Source organism: Myotis daubentonii, chromosome 13 (assembly GCF_963259705.1).
Source record: "Myotis daubentonii chromosome 13, mMyoDau2.1, whole genome shotgun sequence".
NCBI classification, from domain to species: domain Eukaryota; kingdom Metazoa; phylum Chordata; class Mammalia; order Chiroptera; family Vespertilionidae; genus Myotis; species Myotis daubentonii.
Window position 1 is genome coordinate 4,650,252 of NC_081852.1, and position 21,403 is coordinate 4,671,654.

General features: G+C 46.8%; 1 protein-coding gene across 4 annotated transcripts in view; it reads right to left on the reverse strand.

Annotated features, from left to right (window-relative positions):
* WAPL (WAPL cohesin release factor) overlaps window positions 1-10,014 on the reverse strand; it is a 116,761-nt gene extending 106,747 nt beyond the window's left edge. For 3 of the 4 annotated variants that reach the window (XM_059662034.1, XM_059662035.1, XM_059662032.1), the window contains exons 1-2: window positions 9,548-9,682; window positions 5,134-5,654 (exon numbers count right to left, since the gene is read on the reverse strand). In XM_059662034.1, coding sequence (XP_059518017.1) covers window positions 5,134-5,632 — 499 coding nt within the window. In that variant the 5' untranslated portion in view covers window positions 5,633-5,654; window positions 9,548-9,682. Of the gene's footprint in view, window positions 1-5,133; window positions 5,655-9,547; window positions 9,683-9,940 lie in introns of those variants that run through there. The other variant, XM_059662033.1, reaches the window with a different exon arrangement.
* Window positions 10,015-21,403: the final 11,389 nt, after the last annotated feature.

The window sequence follows — 21,403 nt, forward strand, 5'->3', positions numbered from 1 at the left end:
ATTCTGAGTTACCTCTTCAAATAAGCCACAATTTTTAATATACTATCCAGTATAAAATATTTAAAATGAATTTTAATAGCACCTAAAAATTAACCACAAACTCCCCTAAAGAGCAAGAGATCACTAATGTCAAGAGAAATGATATAATAAGTTTGAGTTTAGATAAGCCCTTTACACTGATATGATGTACAACAGTCCCCCCACCCTTATATGCAGTTTCGTTTTCCAGTTTTAATATTCCACAGTTCACCAGAATCTGAAATTATTAAATGGAAAACTACACAAATAAACAATTCATTAAGTTTTATATTGTGCACCATTCTGAGTAGTGTGATGAAATATCTCGCCATCCCGCTCCAACCTGCCAGGACATAAATTATCCCTTTGTCCAGCATATCCACACTGTATATGCTACCCATCTATTAGTCACTTAGTAGCCTTTTCGGTTATCAGATGACTGGCATGGTATCACAGTGCTTGTTTCAAGTAAACCTTACTTTACTTAATGACCCCAAAGCAATTCACATAACTTTTATTACAGTATATTGTACTAATTGTCCTATTTTATTATTGTTGTTGTTAATCTCTATGACTAATTTACAAATTAACCTTTACCATAGGTATGCATGTATAGGATAAAAACAATATATAGGGTTCAGTACTATCTATGATTTAAGGCATCCACTGGAGGTCTGAGAGTGTATCCCCTAATTATTTAGTGAAAAATGATCTGAATGAACAGAAACATTTTACTGGAAGGATGCTATGGAACTTAACTTATACACTCTAAATATGCTTGATCATAAAATTTCTCAAAATTTCTTGAATAAAACACCTGAAGCTTATGTCTTTAACATGACCTGCAAAGGATTTCAGAGATTCCTGAGACCTAAGTAGGTGTACAAACACTTTTATTTGAAATCCAAAATTTTATTCTCAAAAGGATCTCTAATTCAAAAAAGTTAGGATCCACTTTAGATTTATGGATTCCTTTTATCAAAACCTTAGGTTTGGCCCTGGCTGGCATGGCTCAGTGGTAGAGCGTGGGTTTACATACTCGAGGGTCTCAGGTCTCGGGTTCGATTCTCGGTCAAGGGCACATACCTGGTTTGCAGATTAGATCCAGTCCCCGTGGGGGTACATGTGGGAGGCAACCAATTGATATGACTTTCTCACATCTATGTTCCCTCCCTTCTCTCTTCCTTCTCACTCTCTCTAAATATCAATGGAAAAAATATCCTCGGATGTGGACTAATAAAAAAGAAAAAAGAAAAAACCTTAGGTTTGAGTTTCTAAACTTCTATAAAATCAGAAGGCTTTCTGAATGAGAATATAGGCAATGACAACCTGACAGGCATAATACAAGAAACGAGTTTAGATACATGGGGAATAAAAAAAAAAATTGATAGATGGGGAATCCAAATTTTACAGGGGAGAGGCAAAGGAAAAAAAGGTCATAACATGTAACAATATTCCAGGAACTATAACCAACTTGTAAACATATGAACTTATAAATCTTTTATATAAGAACAACTTAGGAGACTTAAAAGCACTCCCTCAAAGTTCCCCTCTTATCCTACAGGGGGTTGCCAGTGTTGCTGCAGCTCTGGATAGCCAAAGGAGAGGAGAAAAAAAAAAAAAAAGAAATATTCACAGTATCATACCCTATAAGGGTGCCTTGAAAAGGAAGAAAGAAGATGGACAAGATGTTCTTGAACATCTATTCATGTGTACTTTAGTATACATTTTCTTTTCACAAACCCATTATAAAGGAGTTTGGATTCCCAGTCAGGCCACACAGTGTCAACACCAAAACTACAATTCAGCTACATGAGCCTAGGAAGCTAATATCTCACTTTTACAGAAAACTGTTTCTAGTCCCCACCAAACAACTTCACATGGCAGTTTGGACGTATATATAATATAGATATAACACGAGCATAGCTATATATGCAGTTGCTGCCTTTGAATATTTAACTTTCAGTTCCCATTCTGCCTCTACATAGTGGTGGAGAATCTTTTCTCTGCCAACAACCATTTGAATATTTATAACATCATTTCGTTTAATATAATTCACTTAATATAAATATATGTTGCTATGAAAAAGCTCCTAGATTTATTGAATTTCGAGTCCCACTTGCATTTGCCTTGGCAGGGCCAGACCAATGATTTTGAGGGCCTTATACAGCCCGCCGCAGGCTGGACATTCCCTAGTCCTGCTCCATATAAACATTCATCCTCTTACTACCCCTCTGCCTGCCAGTGATGCGCTATTCTTCAAAAGACAGCACGTGGAGAAAGAAGCCTATGTCTGCCTTCCATGACCAGTTTTACCACTTCCCCAGCCTCATCTTCCTTCCTCCAGCCTATCTGCCCCATGTGGGTCAACTATCAGAGGACAGAAAGATATGACTGTAAAAACACTGTACAACTCAAGTGAAACAGCATTCCCAGAGCCTTAGCACAGTGCAGGACACACAGTAGCTGCTCAACATATTGAAAATGAATAAATTAATCTCATCCCAATTCTGCCACTAGCTGATCCTAGACCTCTTCATCTTGGCTCAATTATAATACACTAGAGGCCTGTTGCACGAAAAGATTCGTGCAATAGGCCTTCCCTTCCCCTGGCTGCCAGTGCCGGTTTTCCTCCGGCACCCAGGACCCAGGCCTTGGCTCTGGCTGGAGCCGCCTTCAAGCCTTCGCAGCTCCAGCCGGAGCCGCCTTCAGTCTTCGCTCCACCACTTCGCACCTACATATGCAAATTAACCACCATCTTTGTTGGCAGTTAATTTACATATCTCGCTGATTAGCCAATGGGAGGCGTATCGAAGGTATGGTCAATTACCATGTTTGTCTATTATTAGATAGGATTTTTAGGAGCTGATCTGGGAAACAGTTTTTATGCTCTGCCTTTTTCTGAAAAGTTATGAACAATGCTTCAGGGAAAATGTGAGCAAAGCATAGACAGCCAAATGAGAATTAACCAGGAGGATCAAGGGAATGACAATAACAGCTGGCTCATCCTCTAATCCAGCGGTCACCAACCTTTCAGACCTCACAGGCCACCGGTTGGCGACCACTGCTCTAATCCAAGGGTGAGAAAAAGAGTGAAAAAGGTTCAGCATTGTTACTAAAACTATTCAAGGCAAAGACTTTTATCATATTGTTTGAGACCCCCCCCCCCAATATTAAAAGCCTCAAAAACAAATTCTTCTCAAGAACTGAATACTAAGAAAATTTTATCTTTAACTTTTCAAAATATGAGATCTACATAACCTTTCATATTACATTACTAAACTTTGCCAATAAGTCAAGAACTAAGGTTGGTTTTCAACTAGTGCCATCCTTGTCCTATTGCTGATAAGGTGCATGCTGTCTCCCCTGCCACCTCCAATCTTAGCTCTTCAGCCTTTTGTTTTTTAATCCTCACCAGAGGACATGCTTAGAGAGGAAGGAAGGAAGGAAGGGAGGGAGGGAGGGAGGGAGGGAGGGAAGAAGGAAGGAAACAAACAAACATCGATGGGGTTATTTCCCTGACCAGGGATCTAACCTGCAACTCGGTATGTGCCCTGACCAGGAATCGAACTAGCAACCTTTCAGTGCACAGGATGACACACTCAACCAACTGAGCTACTCCGACCAAGCAGCTCTTCAATCTTTTAGTTAACTGCACTTTTATCATTTACTTTAAGTCTCAATTCCTTTACAAAAGGAGTAGGGGTACACAACTGATAAAACATACAGTGGGGCCTTGACTTACAAGTGTCCCGATTAACGAGTTTTTCAAGATACGAGCCGTCTCTCAGCCGATTTTTTGCTTTGAGTTGCGAGCTAAAATTCGGGTTATGAGCCAGCTTCAGATACCCCACTGCTAGTTGGCACAGCAAACGTCACAGTGAACGCCACAACATCAGCCCAGCATCACGTGTCTCACTCGTTCACTTTATGATTTGACATACGAGTAATTTGAGTTACGAGCTCCGTCATGGAACGAATTAAACTCGTAAGTCAAGGCCCCACTGTATTGTTTTAGGAATGAACACTAGATGCCAGATTTACAAGTTAACATTTTAAAAACACATCTGATTTTGTGGATTAAAATTTATTAATCGAGCCGAATCCGGTTTGGCTCAGTGGATAGAGCGTCGGCCTGCGGACTGAGAGGTCCCAGGTTCGATTCTGGTCAAGGGCATGTACCTGGGTTGCGGGCACATCCCCAGTAGGAGATGTGCAGGAGGCAGCTGATCGATGTCTCTCTCTCATCGATGTTTCTAACTCTCTGTCTCTCTCCTTTCCTCTCTGTGAAAAATCAATAAAATATATTATAAAAAAAAAATTTATTAATCGAAGTGGCTACCTGTGCCAGACTACAAGCTAGTCTCAATTTGCAATGAAGTTTAATTCTTCAATGTCTGTACTCAGTACCTCCTTAGTCTTTCTACTAGTAAACTAATTTAGAAAGAAAGCCTAACACTCCTAAACCTAATCCTCATTGTTAATGCTCATCTCATTTTCATTATCAGTAACCATCCAAATCCTCCACAGTAATAAAAATTAGATATTGTATAATCCTAACCCAACAAAAAGAGATGTTTCTGCCCAGCTGGTGTGGCTCAGTGGTTGAGCACCGACCTATGAACCAGGACATCATGGTTCAATTCCTGGTCAGGCTACATGCCCAGGTTGCAGGCTCAATCCCCAGTGTGGGGTGTGCAGGAGGCAGCCAATCAATGATTCTCTCTCATTATTGATGTTTCTATCTCTCTCTCCCTCTACTTTCCTCTCTGAAATCAACAAAAAATATATATATGTAAAAGATGACATGAGTATAATCATATAATTTGAAACAAACAAACCAAAAGTGATGTTTCTTATTGGAATTGGAGTTAGGGATTTATGAAAGACTATTCCCAAAATGAGTAAGTCTGGAAACATTATCCAAGTTGTTTAAGTAAAATTTCAACCCCCAATTGGTTTTTTTAAAGTTTTTAAATCTCTTCTACAAAATTATTTTAGTCCCCATTAATCATAAAAATAGAAAGAAAACCCAAGTATAGTTAAAGAATTTAAATCCTTTAACTAAATGGTTTACATAAAGCTCTTTAGCTCATAAAGAAAATCAAAACTTACCTAAAGTCATTAATTTAGCACAACTACTTTTGCTTGCATCATCTTCTAAGATTCGGTTTGTGCTCTTTTCTTTCTCAAGCAAAGAATCCTCCAAATGTAAGCATTTATCAGATACAACACTGTCTTCATCCACCACATGACTAATTTTGCTATTAGCTTCAAGTACAGAAGTGACGTCTTCCAACTGAGCAGCTTCACTAGTTTCTGAATGAGAGGAACCCTTACCCTGGGCTAAATTCTTTGAAGAAACTGGTAGAGATTCATCATCGCTATCAAATCCAAAAGGATCGCCAGTATTTTCTTCTTCCACCTTAGGTTTCTTCGGAATTTCTTGGATATCTGATTTGAAATTGGGCCTCTTCTGCCCTAATTTAGCCATAAACGTGGTCTCTCCCCATTTTGTGCTAAGGGTGGTCCGTTTGTTGGAAAAGACTTCATCGAATTTTGAATTGCCATTTCCGCCTTTCCTACTGTATGTTTTCCCAAATCTGGATGTCATTTTGACACCTGTTTCATATTCTCTGTGAGAAAAAATAAAAAAGAATATATATAATCACCAAATACTTAAGTATTAACATTGAAAATAAAATTAAGAACCCAGGGATTCTCCCCATGTGGCTTTTCAACATTCAAGATACAAATCTTGCCCTAGCCTAGCCGGTTTGGTTCTGTGGATACAGCAGTGGCCTGTGAACTGAAAGGTCCCAGATTTGGTTCTGGTCAAGGGCACATGCCCAGGTTGTGGGCTCAGTCCCCAGTGGAGGGTGCGCAGGAGGCAGCTGATAAATGATTCTCTCATTGTTGATGTTTCTGTGTCTCTCCCTTCCTCTCTGAAATCAATAAAAAACATTAAAAAAAAGATACAAATCTTTACAAATTGTTAAATATGGGGCGGGGGTGTAAAGAGAGAGGCAAATTTTTTACTCTATTTACTTCCATGTCAAAATTTTTTTTAAAAATCTTCACCCAAGGATATTTTTCCATTGATTTTAGAAAGAGTGGGAGAAAGACAGAGAAAAATATCGATGTGAGAGAAACACATTGACTGGTTGCCTTCTGCATGTGCCCTGACCAGGGCCAGGGCTGGGGAGGAGCCTGCAATGGAGGTACATGCCCTAGACCAGAATCGAACCCTTCAGTCCACCGGCCGACGCTCTATCCACTGAGCCAAACTGGCTAGGGCCCATGTCAAATTTTTATATTCATATGCTGCTTACAAAGTAAGATTATCCATCTTATAATACAGCATACACAAAACCAACTTCTAGTGGAACATCAATTTTATTCTGTTTCAGATGAATCTATTAACAACATCCCTTTTACCTTTAAAAGGTAATCTTAAGGGTGATTTTCCCTAATATATCATCTTAAGCACAAAATATTTACATTTTTCACCCAGCTGGCCTAGCTCAGTGGTTGAGTGCCCAGTGGCTCAAGGGGTGAGCACCAACCTATAAATCAGGAGGTCATGGTTCCCAGTCAGGGCTCATGCCCGGTTTGTGGGCTTGATCCCTAGTGTGGGGCATGCAGGAAGCAGCCAATCCATGATTCTCTCTCATCATTGATGTTTCTGTTTCTCTCTCTCTCTCTCTCCCCCTTTCTCTTTCTCTCTCTCTCTCCCTCTCCCTTCCCCTCTGCAATCAATAAAAATATATTAAATATATGTATTTACATTTTTCAGAAACATTAAATAACTGACTAAATTTAGTTCTTTGAAATTTCAGAAGACTTATTAACATGGGGGAAATTGGGAGAAAATCGGGAAAATTGTGCAATTTTCTCATATATTAAAACATGCAGTTTTTAACCCAACCTTAAATTCTAATTCTTGGTCTAATGTAATTTTGAAGTGTGACTTGAAAAATACTCATTAGCCCTGGCCAGTGTAACTCAGTGGTTAGAGTACCATACAGAAGGGTCTCAAGGGTTCAATTCCTAGTCAAGGGCAAGTACCTGGCTTACAGGTTCCATTCCCAGCCCTAGTCAGGGTGAGTGCGGAAGGCAATCAATCGATGTGACATGGATGTTTTTCTCTCTCCCCCCTCCGTCTTCTCTCCCTTCCACTTTCTCTAAAAATCAATGGAAACAATATTATCTGGTGAGGAATAACTATATATATATATATCACACACACACGTATATTTATTATTTAGTTGGTCATCTCCCTAAGCACAAGCAACCATACTTATTCTCTCATCCTTAACCCTATAGGCCTGTGATCATTGCTTAGGTACATTTTTTGGAGCTGGTCAACTCCAGCATATTACAATGCTCCTTGGATTATTAAACGAAGCAACAGAAACATGTAACTTTATTTTCCTATTCGCTTTATAAAAAATAAATGGTTTCATCTGAATTATCTACATTTTAATAACAAATCTAGGAAAAAATTTCAGGACAGTAAATCAGAAGAGTCAAACATTGTTAAAAACAAGTTACCATACAAGTACTCTTTAAACACTACCAACTCTTTTCCGTTTCTTTGACATTCTTAAGTTTAAATATTTAAATATAACTAGCAAAAAATGAACAATTGCCTAGGAGATTGAAAAAAATCTTCATCCTTACAACTGGAATGATATCCGACATATATTTTTGTTTTGATTTTTCTTTTCTGACATATTTTTAAATATACTTGATCTATCCTTTAAATGTTTTCCCTGTATTAACTTAATCACTATAAACTTAGTTTTCTCTATATTCAGTAGAGAATTTCCCCCTCTGGTGTTTGGTTAGAGGCCAATTCTAATTTGACAAAATAATAATTTAATCATCATACACACCTGAATTAAGATTAAGAGTCCATAAATTGTTTGAAAACCTTTTAACATATCACAGAACTTTTTTCCCTTCTACTGGAGATTTACACTAAAGAATCTTATTGTCTTTTTTAAGTACTGCCTAAACAAAATTAAGTATATTTGGCAGTTACAAGAATTACAAACTGAAGTGATTTTGCTTTATTTTCATTCCTCCAAGAATGTAAAGCCTTGATCTACAAACCTACATTTACACACAGATCCCAACAAAGCTGGAATGTTCTGGACACACTTACACAGTAATGACCTAAAAATGTTGACTGAAGGCCAAACCAAAAACCTAGACTTGAGCTCCTTTAGACCCACACCAGAAAAACTCACTGTAAAAATGGTCCTGGAATCAGCTGCAAGCTGAAAGTCTGAAGGTAAATATTTAATGTTAAGGAGTTATTTTAAAGAAAAATCAAGCTTATATCTTTAAAAAGAATTTGTCTTTTACAAAGAAATACTAAAATACTGAAGAAATGATGTCAAGGATTCTCTCACTTCAAGGGGTGTGGAAGGTAAAGTGTGTAAATGAGAAAATTTCAGTGGAGTTAATAACTTAAATCTGAGAGATGAGTACATGAGAGTTCATTATATAATATCCCCTACTTTTCATTTCCTTCAGTTTTCCATGTCTGTTTTTAAAAAGACACTAGACAGCCCTGGCCGGTTTGGCCCCGTGGGTAGAGTGTCTGCCTGCAGACTGGAGTCCCAGGTGCGATTCCAGTCGAGGGCACAGGCCTGGGTTGTGGGCTCGGTCCCCGGTGGGGGGGCTGTGCAGGAGGCAGCCAATCAGTGATTCTCTCTCATCATTAATGTTTCTATCTCCCTCTCCCTTCCTCTTTGAATTCAATAAAAATAATATTTTTTAAAAAGTCATTAGGCAGATTATTGTGAAGGCATTATGTAAGCCTACAGTGTGAAGTGTGTATACATTAAGAAATAAGAATGCGGACATACTTGACACTATGTTCAGTCTATTTCAGGTACACAGGTATGTTGCTCCGGCTGCCACTTCCAAAGAAGGGATGATTCAAAACTAAGTATTTTCGGCCGCTGGGCCTTTTCCTTCCTTAGCCAAAGTCAATTTTCAGGGAAGTACGCTAAGTCCTCACACTTGCCCCCGTCCAAATCCAGAGTCTTTCGGCTCCCCGAGGTTTTAGGGGAGTCCCTTCGGCAATGAAGCCGGAAGGGGCAAAGCTAGCCCCCCAGAAACCTTCACCTGCGGCTGCCAGCGCGCAGGGGGCAGCGCGAGCGGCGGCCCCGCTCCGGCCGGAGCTCACGCAACTTTCCTGCTCCCCGCCCCCACCGCCCAGGAAGGGACGTCGCTCCCGACGCCCCGGAAGCCTGGGCCACCGAATCCCGGGCCGCCCAGGCCTCGGAGGCGCCGGGCGGAGGGCGCGGGCTAGGACTCCGGGCTGAGCCGGCACACTCGGCGCGGCTGGGGCGGGAAGTAGATCAGCAGCCGCCCGGAAAGAACTCAGAAAAGGGACAAATAATAGAGTTCGGGTGTCCCTGCCCAACTTCCTCCGACCCGGGCGGGGAGACAGCCAGCCTCCTGTCCCCCGCCGGCTCGCTCCGGCCCAAGCAGCCGCCCAGACCGCACTCACCCTCGGCGCCTGGCGGGTGCTGTAGCCTCGGGCCGCCTCCGCCTCTCCCGCCCCAACGGCCCACGGGCGGGCGCTGGCGTCCCGCGCGGAAGGACGGGGCCCGCTGGTGCGCGGAGAGCGGCGAGGGCTCCGCCGCCGTCAGACCCCGCGACTCCGCTCGCGGTAAATAGGAAACCGGTGAAGGGGGGAGGAGCGGCGGCACCGCAACTTCCCTCCCGGCCTCGAGCGCCCCAGCCGGGCCTGGGCAGGGCCTCCCGGGCCGCCGAGCCCGCTACGTGCCGCCGCTGGGCCGCCGCCGCCTCCTGCGCCGCCGCTTCCGCCGGTGAATGGTCAGCGCAGGAGTTTGAACAGGGCCCTGAACCATCTCAACGCCATTTGCGCTCCGGCCCCCACCTCCTTCCTCCAACAGCCGCTCGCTCCGTCACTCGCTTCCCACAGGCCCCGCGCGGCGTCCGACCCCGCAGCCAATCGCGCGGCCGCTTACTCAAACCGCCGCGCAGGCGCCGCGCCGCGCCCCGCACGCGCCCGCGCCCGCCATTGGCCCGGCCGCGGGGCCCGACGGGAGTTGTAGTCCGGGTCCGCGAGGTGGCGGGTGCGGAGAGCCCCGCGCGGTTGCGGGAGCGGGATCGGGCGGCGGGTGGAGCAGCTCTCGCGGTCGCGGCCCGCCCGGCTCGGGAGCCAGGTCCAGCCCCGGCCCGCCAGAGGCGCACGTGGTGCGGGAGGGCCGGGCGCGGTGCAGGCAGCTGTGTCAATCGTTTCCCCTCCGGGGACCGCCGGTGTCTGGGGACGGTGGGTTGTGCAGCTGCGCCGGGCCTGCTGCGGCCACGGCTCGGGGCGGGAAGGCGGGGCGGGGGGAGCGCGCGTCTCAGCTGCCTCGCGGCCCGGTGGGCGCTGGCCCCGCGCAGGTAATGACCGCGGGGCGGGGAGGCCGGGTGCTGGGCGCCGCCGGCCCGCTTCTTACTGCGCGGCCCTGGCCTCCGGCAGGCCTCCGCCCGCCCGCGCCGTTAGAGCGAATGAGAATATTGGGCGGTATTAGGAATTCTCGTTAACCTTGTTGGGTGTGATAACGATGATGTGGTTGTGTTTTTTTAAAAAACGTACTAAAGTGTTGACGGATAAGGTGATACGGTGCTGGTGCCCAGAGTGCACTTTACAGTAATTCCTATAAAAACGGGGGAGGCTCGCCGGCGGCTCGGGCAGAGCGCGGACCTGGGAACCAGGGCGTCGCGGTTGGATTCCTGGTCAGGGCACAGCCCCCGGTTGCGGGCTGGGTCCCCGGTGTGGGGCGTGCAGGAAGCAGCCGATCCAGGATTCTCTCTCTCCTTCCTTCCTCTCTGAAATTAACAAAACAACAAAACGGAGGGAGGAAGAATAAACTAAACCTGCGGGATGTTTCTCATTGTGGCTGCTGCGTGATGTGTACACACGAGCTCATTTCGGTCTCTCTACAGGCATATCTGTAACTTTCCATAATAAAAAGGTTAAAGAAACGACCTAGTGGTTGCTGGGAAGACAGGGAGGTGAGGGGAATGAGAGGATAAAGTATTATTTTTCGCTGTTTAATCTTTTGTGCCATGTAAGGTTTTTTCTGGTCAATATATTGCGTATTCAGGAAAGCAGAGAGAGTGTGTGCTGAGGAGAGCTCAGTTTCTCCTGGGGGCATGACTCATCTGCTGCACCCCTGGTCTGGAGGGTCCGGTGGGGTGGTTAATGGAGATCCTCCTGGGAAATTAGAAACCTGCCTATTGCCTTCAGTGAAAAGCCTGCCTCCTCGTCCACAAATAGGTCATTTGCTTTGAGGGCACCCAGGAGATACCAGGTTCCTCCGATATATCCGATACATTCAGAAAACTCTAAAGAAGAAATAGTTCAGAAATCCTGCAGGCCTTCCCACTAGGAGTTCAAGGTGGACCCTCGCGTGGTTGGAATGTTGTACTTTCCCGCCGCTGCTTACCAAGTGATGTTCTGACATCCCCATTTCCCAAAGGCGATGTGGGTACTTCCTTTGGTTCAAAATAAATCAACTCGGGTAGCCCATGTGAATGAATGGCAGTTACAGCAAGTCTGTACATTCCACTCTGGTCGGTGTATACATAACTTTTTTATTTGGGTCAGTTTTGTCTTTTTAAAAAATAAGCATAGAATCTTGTTTTGTCAATTTGTTTGAAGCTGCCCTTTATAATTATTTAAATGACAAGTGGTGGGTGCTAATTAAGGGGTAATTATCAGAAGCAAAGGCTAAGATCAAAAAACCCAGAAGTGGTGGCGACAGTTTGAAGATCTTCCTGTGAACCCTCCGGGCGCAGGCCGGGCCTGGCTGGTGCTGGGAGCGTGGCTGGGTCAGTGACTGCACTAAGCTGAGGTGGAGAGTTAACTTTTGTAAAGAAGTAGCCAATCTGCGGAGCCCTTTTGAGGGCTTTCTGTGGTTATGTTAAGTAATGGAACTAGTGATGTTAAATTCCTGTTACTCAAAGAATGGTCCCAGTCCGCCGCGTGGGCTTGACCTGGGAGCTTGTTGGCAGCACAGCATTCCTGTCCCCGCCAAACTCCACTGAGTCAGAAGCTGCCCTCCCGCGGGCTCCGCAGGGGACTGGTCCACACAGTAAAGGTTGATAAGCACTGGTGTAAAGGGTGCCCATAGCATCTGGCACCAGCCTAGACTTTCCATTTGGATGGGGAAGGGAGAAGGAGAGCATTGATCTACTAGGCATCCGGTATGATGCCCGCTCCTCTTTAAAGCCTCATTCGCATCCCTTCCTGACGTTACCCCTATTTTATCGGCGAGGAAGTGGAGAGCTTGGCATTTGCTCAAGCTATTGCAACTACTGGGAGAATCAAACTTTTCCTTAAACATTTTATTTCCATTATTGTAGACATCCTTGAATCTGGTAGAAAATGGTACATGATTTGAAAAGTAAAAAATTGTGTGTGTTTAAGTATATGGGAGCTTAGTATATGAATTCCAAGCAGAGCTGTGCTAGGTCTCTCCACCATTGGAGACAAGTGGGGAGGCCTGCCCTCTCTAGGGCTCCTCCTGGAGGAAGTCCAGACTCCAGACCTGCAGGCGGAACCACCACCTTTACCATTCACCTCCTTGGTTCCAAAGTAGCAAGCAAATGCCCTGAAGGCCCCACCCCCTTCCCTTGACTTGGCCCTGAGTTCCACACCAGAGTGAGTGAACTGGACTCCAGTGTGGATAACACCTAGGCAAACAGATTTTTTTATTTTTGTTTTCTTAGTTCCCTCAGTTTATAATCCACCACCTAAATTGGTTCTCTTAACCTCTTCAAATCTGCCTCACACACAAAGCAGATAACCAGTAGGTGCTTCCTTCTTTGCTAGAATGGCTCTATGTAAACTCTCAAATATCTGATTTTTCCCCTATTAAATGTCATATTTATGCCATAAGCAAGTTCTGGATCTGAACCAAGCTTGTATGATACAGCAGACTTCCCTTCGGTGTGCTGCATGGAGGAGGGCAGAATCCCCATGACCTTGAGTTCCACTCAGGTGGATTCATACTTTGCTTTAGCTAAAGCAAACTAATAGGAGAATCTGTTCACCATTATTGTGCCTTTGTTCCAGCCCAGACATGGGGATTGTCAGAACTCAAGCTGCTAAATAGAGTTGTGTAGTCTTTTTCTGACAATGTTAGTAAAATATATTACATCTTAAAAACTCAGTTCAGAGAACTAGAAGTCAGAAATTACCACATTTGTTACAGAAATTCTTCTTTGTCATAGACAGTGGAATAAAACTATAAATCGTACACTTGGACGTTGTAGTCCTTATGTTGCAAGACTCTCCAAGAGGTGGGCCAGACACTGCCCTTTCTCTGACATTCCCCCCGCCCCCATCCCTCTGCTCTGCCCACAGTGGGCAGATGTGACTTTTTAATTAATTTCATCCTGACCAGCCTATTTTAAATTGTAACACACACACACACACACACACACACACACTCCCAAATGCTCACTATTCCTACTTTATTTCTCTCCAGGGCATTTATGTTCTCGTGTTACATATCATATATTTTGTGTGTTTGTCTTACATATTTATCTCCCCTGTGAGGGCAGGAGTCTGCCTGTCTTTTCTGCTCTATCCCAGCACCTGGAAGAGTGTGTGGCACATGGTAGGTGCTCAACAAGTATTTGTTGATAAATGCCCCCATTTGTTTTCTTTTTCATGTAAAATTATATCTTACAAGGAAAGTGACTTGAAACAGTAGTTTCTTACATAATCTGTGGCTCCATAAGTTGTTGATGGTTTTCCCCATGGACAGGGGAAGTGCTTTCTGGAGTTACCTTTTGTTCTTGCTTTGGATAGGTTTTCGTTCTGAGAATTGAGAAAAGGAATACTACTAGACTCCCAATTACCTTGTTTTTCAGGATAACTGGAATGTGTTCTCTGGAGATGGTGATTTCCTTTGGGAAATGGTCTAGGTAGTTGAAAGACCAAGCTGGAGAAATTCCCTGGGGACCTGTTGCCTGACAAGGTGCGGTACCCGCAGATCGCTAACGCTCCCAATAGCTGACTCTTACCTTGGAACAGCTCCCACTTCCCCAGGGTTTGCACCCTTCTACCTCCCTGCAAACAAAGCCCTCCATCACCAAGAGGAAAACCCAAAGTCCTTAGCTAGTCTACAAGGCCCTACATGGTCTGGCCCTGACTGCCCCTATCACTCCCCACAGGCCAGGCCTGCCCCTTTCTCCTTCCAGAACCTGCCAAACCAGCTCCGTCAAGGCCGGTGTACTTGCTGTTCCCTCCACTCAGCCTGGAGATAGGCACATGACTCCTCACCTCTCCAGGCCTTCACTCCTGTCTGCACAGCAGGGCCTACCTGGCCGTGCTCCTTACCTTGCATCCCAGGACTTCAGATCTCCTTTACCTGTTGTTTTTCTTCAGAGGAGTCGTGCTTGTTTTGCATGTTAACTTGTTTATTTTTTGTTTTCTTCCACTAGAATATAAACTATGAGAACAGAGGTGGTTGGTTTTTTTCATTGCTATATGCCCAGCAGATCTAGAATAGTGTGCCTTAAGTATTTGTTGACCGAAAACCTCACAAGTTGTGATAACTCTTCTGTATCTGTGCGGGTGTTTTTGTGTGCTTGATCTATCAATAATTGCAAGATAGGTTGAAACCTCCCACTATAAGAATCATTTTGTCAATTTCTCCCTGTAGTTCTATTTTTATATTTTGAGGACAATATAATGGCACATATATTAGTAGTGTAAAATTTTTATAACTTCCTGGTGAAATTGAAAGCTTTTTAAGTAATGAGGGAAATAAATTGCAAAAAATGCCTGAATTTCCCATCCCTTCCTGTATGCACAGCTTTTGCAATGTGACTTTGCAGCTCCTCTGAGGATCTGGGCTGACCTTGTAGCTTGTGTTGGCCAAAAGAATGTGGCAGAAATTATATAGTTCTGAGCCTGAGCCTTAAGAATCCTTGAACGCTTCCACATTCTCTCTTGGATCCCTGCCTCCAGCATGGCTCAGCCTGCTGGAGGGTGAGGAGCCACATGGAAAAGAGCTGAGGTCATCCAACACCAAGTAACAGCCAGCAGACCCCAAACTGCAAGCCTCACTAGGATCAGCATAGCCTCCTATCTGACCTGCAGCCGCCCACAGATGCTTGTGTGAGTCCATCTGGGACCAGAAGAACTGCCCGGCTGACTTACAGACTCGAGCAGTAATAACTAGTCATTATGTTAAGCCTCTGAATTTTGAAATGGTTTGTTCTACAGCATTATTGTGGCAATAGATAATTGATGGTTAATGCCTCCTCATTTGGATTTCAGCCTTGCAAACGCTTTCCCGACTGCCCAGGCAACCTAAATCAGCTTCCCAGTCTCTGTATAATTTGGGTGCATTACTTTCTCAATAATACCCTCTCTGAAATGACTGTACTTCTTTATTATCTGTCTCCCACCCTGGACTGTAAACTGTGAGGGCAGAGAGGATATCCGCTCTGGTCCCTCTCTGTCCCCCGAGCTGCAGTGCCCACTGAGTGCTGGAAATGCGGCCAGTCCAGCTTGAGCTGAGCTAAAAATGCAACATACCAACTGGGCTTCGAAGACTCAGTACAAAAACACACAAAGTACCTCAATCTTTATACTGATTAAGTGTTGAAATATTTTCAATATATTAAGTAGAATATGTTATTAAAATTTCATCTCTTTTTACCTTTTTTATGCAGTTACTAGAAAAAGTAAATCTGTGACTTACATTATATCTCTATGGGAGAGTGCTGTACTGATATAGAAGTTCAGTCAATATTTATTGAAGAAAAATATAAAATAGACTTACTGAAATAAATGAGCTATCAAGCCAGGGGTTCACAGGGAGGGAAGAGGAGTAATGAGTGGGCGAATGCCAAGAATGTTTAGGGTGGTGAAATGATTCTGTGTGACACTGTAACGGTGGGTGCATAATATGTATTTTCAAAACCCAGAGAACTGTACAACACAGAAAGTGAACCCTCATGTAAACTATGGACTTTAGTTAATAATGTATCAATATTGGCTCATTAATTATGACAAATACACCACAGGCATTTGGGAGCCCTCCATACTATGATATGCTCAATTTTTCTGTGAACTTACGACTTTTTAAAAAGTCTGTTTTAAAAAATGAATCCACTTTTGCAAGCCACTAGAATTGTATTTCTAAACATATGTTTAATAAACCACTTCCCTCTTTCAAAAAACTTTGGTGGCTCCCCACTGTCTCCCAGAAATAAGTGCGTATCCATTGGTATTTGCATTGGCATAGCCTTTTGCCACCCTACTACACCCCTGGTTCCCGCCACCTCTCCCCAGCTCTAACAAGACTACTCAGCCCAGGGTCTCAAGCCTCCATGGCTGGACTCCCGCAATCCCCTCTGCCTGGATCGTCCTTGTTCTCCACTTGGACCTTATCATATCATACACGCTCCCGTACAAGTCAGTCATGCTGTCTTTCTTCGTGCCATGGGTTCTAAATTAAAAGTAGATACAGAGCCCTAGCCAGTTGGGCTCAGTGGATAGAGCGTTGGCCTGCGGACTGACGAGTGGTAGGTTTGATTCCGGTCAAGAGCACATGCCTGGATTGCGGGCTCGATCCCCCATGGGGGGTGTGCAGGAGGCAGCTGATCAAGATTCTTTCTCATTGATGTTTCTATCTCCCCTTCTGAAGTCAATAAAAATATATATATATTTTTAAAAAGTAGATACAGGCCAAAACCGGTTTGGCTCAGTGGATAGAGCGTCGGTCTGTGGACTGAAAGGTCCCAGGTTCGATTCTGGTCAAGGGCATGTACCTGGGTTGCAGGCACATCCCCAGTAGGAGATGTGCAGGAGGCAGCTAATCGATGTTTCTCTCTCATCGATGTTTCTAACTCTCTATCTCTCTCCCTTCCTCTCTGTAAAAAATCAATAAAATATATTTAAAAAATAAATAAAGATTGGTTCTTAAAATTTAAAATAAATAAATAAAAAGTAGATACAGAAAACCAGGCATATGACATTTTGAGTCACTTTTTAAGTTTGGAAAATGAATAATAAGAGTTTGTATATTAATCTTGGAAATGTTAGAAAAGATAACCATGGGTGGGCCAGGTGCTAATATTCTTAAGATGGGAACAGTGGAAGCAGAACAAGGTATTGAATGTCAGTGAAGATCTGCTTGGGCTCAGCTCCTGTGCAGGAGGCAGTGGGATCCCTGCTGGAAGCAAGATCCGTCTTAGCAGTGAGGTGGTGTTGGCTGATTGCCTCCTGGCCACGGAGAAAGAGAGGCCTCTGGGTTGTCACCTGCTCTGAAAGCCAATCTGCCTCTGACTGCCGCTCCCCCAAACCAGGATGCCAGGGTGATTCGGTTTCAGGTATTTCACTTCCAGGGCTGATGACGGTGTGCAGTGACATTACCCTCACTCTCTCCCATCTTAACAGTGGAGCTGCAGGAGAGCTTGCAGTCACAGGTGAGCAGGCTGCCAGGTGCTGAGTTTACAGTGCAGATTTCTCTACATCTTTCAGGATGTTGTAATATCCCACCACTTTGCCGATGGGAAACTTAAGAAATACTGAACAAAGATAAATGACTTGCTCAAGGTTACCCGGCCACTTTCCACTGTGGCATGAAGCATGTGCTATCCTTGGCCCTAAATATGCCAGGTACAGGAACCCCATCCTCTGCTGTCCTTTCAAGCAGGCGGTACAGACCTGTCCCGAGGGGTGAGGATCCAGTGGAGACCTCAAGGGTATTTAGAGGAAAATGGTCTCTTTTTCCTCTAAAAGAGGAGTCAGGAATGGCCTGGAGCCTGCGGGGAGGTATAGCAGACCTGGGAGACGATGTAGAGGGGCAGACCAATGTGTACAAAGCTGGGCTGAGTCACCAATCCAGGCCACAGGGCTTGTCTTAACCAGGCCATGTATAGTGTCTTCCTACCGTGCCCACTGGGTTCTCTGACCGCACCCAGATGCCCTCACTAGATGGAGGGGGCGGGCTCCTCCTCTACAAGCTGTTCTTCCTTCCGGATCCCTCAGCTGGCCCACGGCACCCACAGCTGCCCTTGGCCCGGAGAAAAAGGAAGAATTGGATTTCTAAGAAATGCTTATGAATAACTTGGCTAGGGTTGCTTCGGGTGACCAACTCCCGCCTTTGGGTGTAGGAGGCTCTTCAGCGGGCCCCCACCCCTCTGGATGCACCCTGCCTGGCCCATAGTTTGGGTGGTTTTTCAGCTCTGAAGAGTCCCGGGACTGAGGGGCTTCTCCCAGGAGAGCGGGAAAGAATCCGTCACTTGTGTGACTTGCTTCTAATGTATGAGTGGTTTGGGCTCTCAGAGTTGAAAAATGATCATTCCTCTCTCGGACTCTCCTACCTTGAGGCACAAGCTTTTGGAAGGCCAGCCAGCGCCTGCTTGGAGGAGGTAGCGGATTAAAGAACCTTGAAGCTGAGGAGTTGTGGGGGCCTGGCAGCGTCTTGGGACCACGATGGTGCCTGGGAGGGCCTCAACCCTTCCCAGCACACACAAATCTCGGGCCGGGAGCTATTCCTGCACCGCCCTGGAGCTGCAGGGGACCGCCTGGCGGCTGCGAGACTGACCTGGCCACCCATCAGCAACCAGGGGCGCGCGCCCCACTCTGTTCTCGCCCCATGAGAATGGATGAACAGGTGGTGTGCCCTTTCTGGAGAGAATCGAGTCAGTGACTAACGTCTGGTCACAGGTTAATCCACGGGAAGGGCTTCGAAAGTGCCTGGCTATGTGCCTGCGCTCCCAGAGCGGTTGCGGGCCCTGCTGTTACCCAGCCGCCACGCCACTGGAGCGGTGGGCGCCGGCCCGCGGGACCTGGCTAGGGCCTGGGCGTGGCTCCGCCCTCCGCCCTTGACCTGGTTTCCTCCGGGCGAGGCGGGGGCGGGGCCGCGCTGCCGGGGCCTCAGCCTGTGGGTGCAAACGAGGGTGGGTGCGTCCGCTGATGGGGAAAACGCCTCCAGCTCCTGGGCTCGGTGCACAGGGAGGCCGGGGAGAGTGGCCGCGCTGTGTAACCATCTACCGCGTTTGCCTACGTATCACCTGCCTCTCTTTTGAACCAACACGTTTATCCGGTTCCCACCCAGCCCAAACGCGGGTTCGGTTTGTCTCCTAGTCCCAGAGCCGCTTTCAAATAGCGAGACCGGCCACGGGAAAGCCTCCTGCGTGGGCGCCCGAGCGGAGAGGGCTCCCGGCGCCCAGGACTCCCCTGTTAACGGCGCCGCTGGGGGCTGCCTGTGCTGACGACCTTGCGGCCCCTTTCTGGGCGGGTTGGTGGCCCCCAGGCTGCGGGCTGAGCGCGGCCGCCCGGCGCTGAGTGCAAGTGGGTCTTGGGGCTCCCGCCGGCCCCGCCCTGGAGCTGCAGGGGCTCGCCTGGCGGCTGCGAGACTGACCTGGCCACCGCCATCTGGGCTTGGATCTCGCCTTAGGCTTTTTAAGCCACATGCACTGACCAGCCCCGAAGAGGGGGACACCCGCACCTCGGTGCCGCCGCCACCGCATCCCACCGAGGGGCGGCCCGTGCAGCCGGAGGAAGTTCGCGTGGGCGCGGGCCCGCCACGGGGAGTGGGCTCCGGTCCCCCGAGGCTCTCAGCGGCTTGTCTCGGACTGCACTGCCCACCCTGCGCGGCTTTGCTGCGCTCTCCGCTCTCCGGCGCTCGCGTCCGCATCGCTTCCTCCGTCCTGCTGAGGCTGATGGACACGGAACCTAAAAGCCTCCGGCCCGAGGCCTCCTCTCTGCCGCCAAACCCCTCGGCGAGCCCTGGGAGCACCCGACGAGGTTCCGTCCTGCTCTTAGCTAGCTGTGTGCGCCCGGCTTCCCTCCGGACCCGCCGGCCCTGGGGAGTGAGTGTTTTCACACCCGCCTCCGCTGCACTCACTCTCTGGAATCACACAGATACTTCCAAGAGTGCCCTTGGGACCGTGGACAGGGAGCTGGGTGTCGGTTTGGATAAATGAGGACAGTAATACCAGGCCTCTTACCCTCCCCAGGCGTTTCGGAGGCACCAGGGAGGCAAGGCCCTGCTGCTTCAGGCGGCGATCAGCTACCATCGGGCGCAGGCAGCGTGGTTTGATCTCGCTCCGCCCAGGAGCCGCAGCGGCGCCGGCAGTTACCGAGACTCCTGTAGTCTCGGCCATTGAGACTCTGTGCCTTGAAAACGCACGTGGTCTCCCAATTTTGCACCCGGTTTCAGGCTCCAGCCATGAAATCTGCCGAGGCCCAGCTGCAAGGACTCAGTTCCAGGACCTTCGCAGGCAGCACTCCCTGCCCGTCCTCCTTTCTCCTGCCGAGCCGGCCTGGACTCGGCCCGCACCTGGGCTGCGCGGCTGCAGGGTTTTCTTATCAGGGCGCTGCCTGGTGGAATGCCCCCCTTGAAGTGCTCTGCCTCGCACGCCTCTGCAGCCAGGGCTCGTCATTTCTCAAGTGCTACTGAGAAAGGGCTGTAGCCATAAGGACTATCAGAGACAGCAAGGCCAACCCCAACGGATTTATGGCTTAGAATCCACAGAAGAACAGCTCGATCCAATATGGCAACTAATTTCACCTCTTGGTGACCCCAGCCTCATTATACGCTCATTGTAACACATTAGCACACCAGCCACACCCCCTGCCCAGCCACCATGATCCAGAAGGAAAGCCCAAAAACCAGTGGTTCTCAACCTTCCTAATGCCGCGACCCTTTACTACAGTTCCTCATGTTGTGGTGACCCCCAACCATAAAATTATTTTCGTTGCTATTTCATAACTAATTTTGCTACTGTTATGAATCATAATGTAAATATCTGATATGCAGGATGTATTTTCATTGTTACAAATTGAACATAATTAAAGCATAGTGATTAATCACAAAAACAATATGTAATTATATATGTGTTTTCCAATGGTCTTAGGCGACCTCTGTGAAAGGGTTGTTCCACCCTCAAAGGGGTCGCGACCCACAGGTTGAGAACCGCTGCCATAAACGGACACAAAATGGCCAACAGGGCTCTTCTAAGTAGTCCCGATCCTTTCCCGGAAAAATCCTGAGTATTCCTGCCCTTTATAGAATGCCCTTCCCTTTGACTGAATAAACCTCAATACGAGAATTAAACCCCACCAGGGAGGGGCTGCTCTGTCTGTGGAGTAGCCACTCTCTGTCACTTCACTAATCTCTCGTCCACTTTAAACTCTACGCTGGCTTGCATTTGAATTCTTTCCTGCTCGAAGCCAAGAACCCACCATGGACCCGAGGAACCAGACCCCTGGGCCGCCTGCACCGCTGCAGCCTCTGGTTGAATCTTCTGTCGGGGAGCCTGCTGCCTCCTAGCCTGTGTCTTCATTGGATTCCTCTCATCCCTGTTACTGACA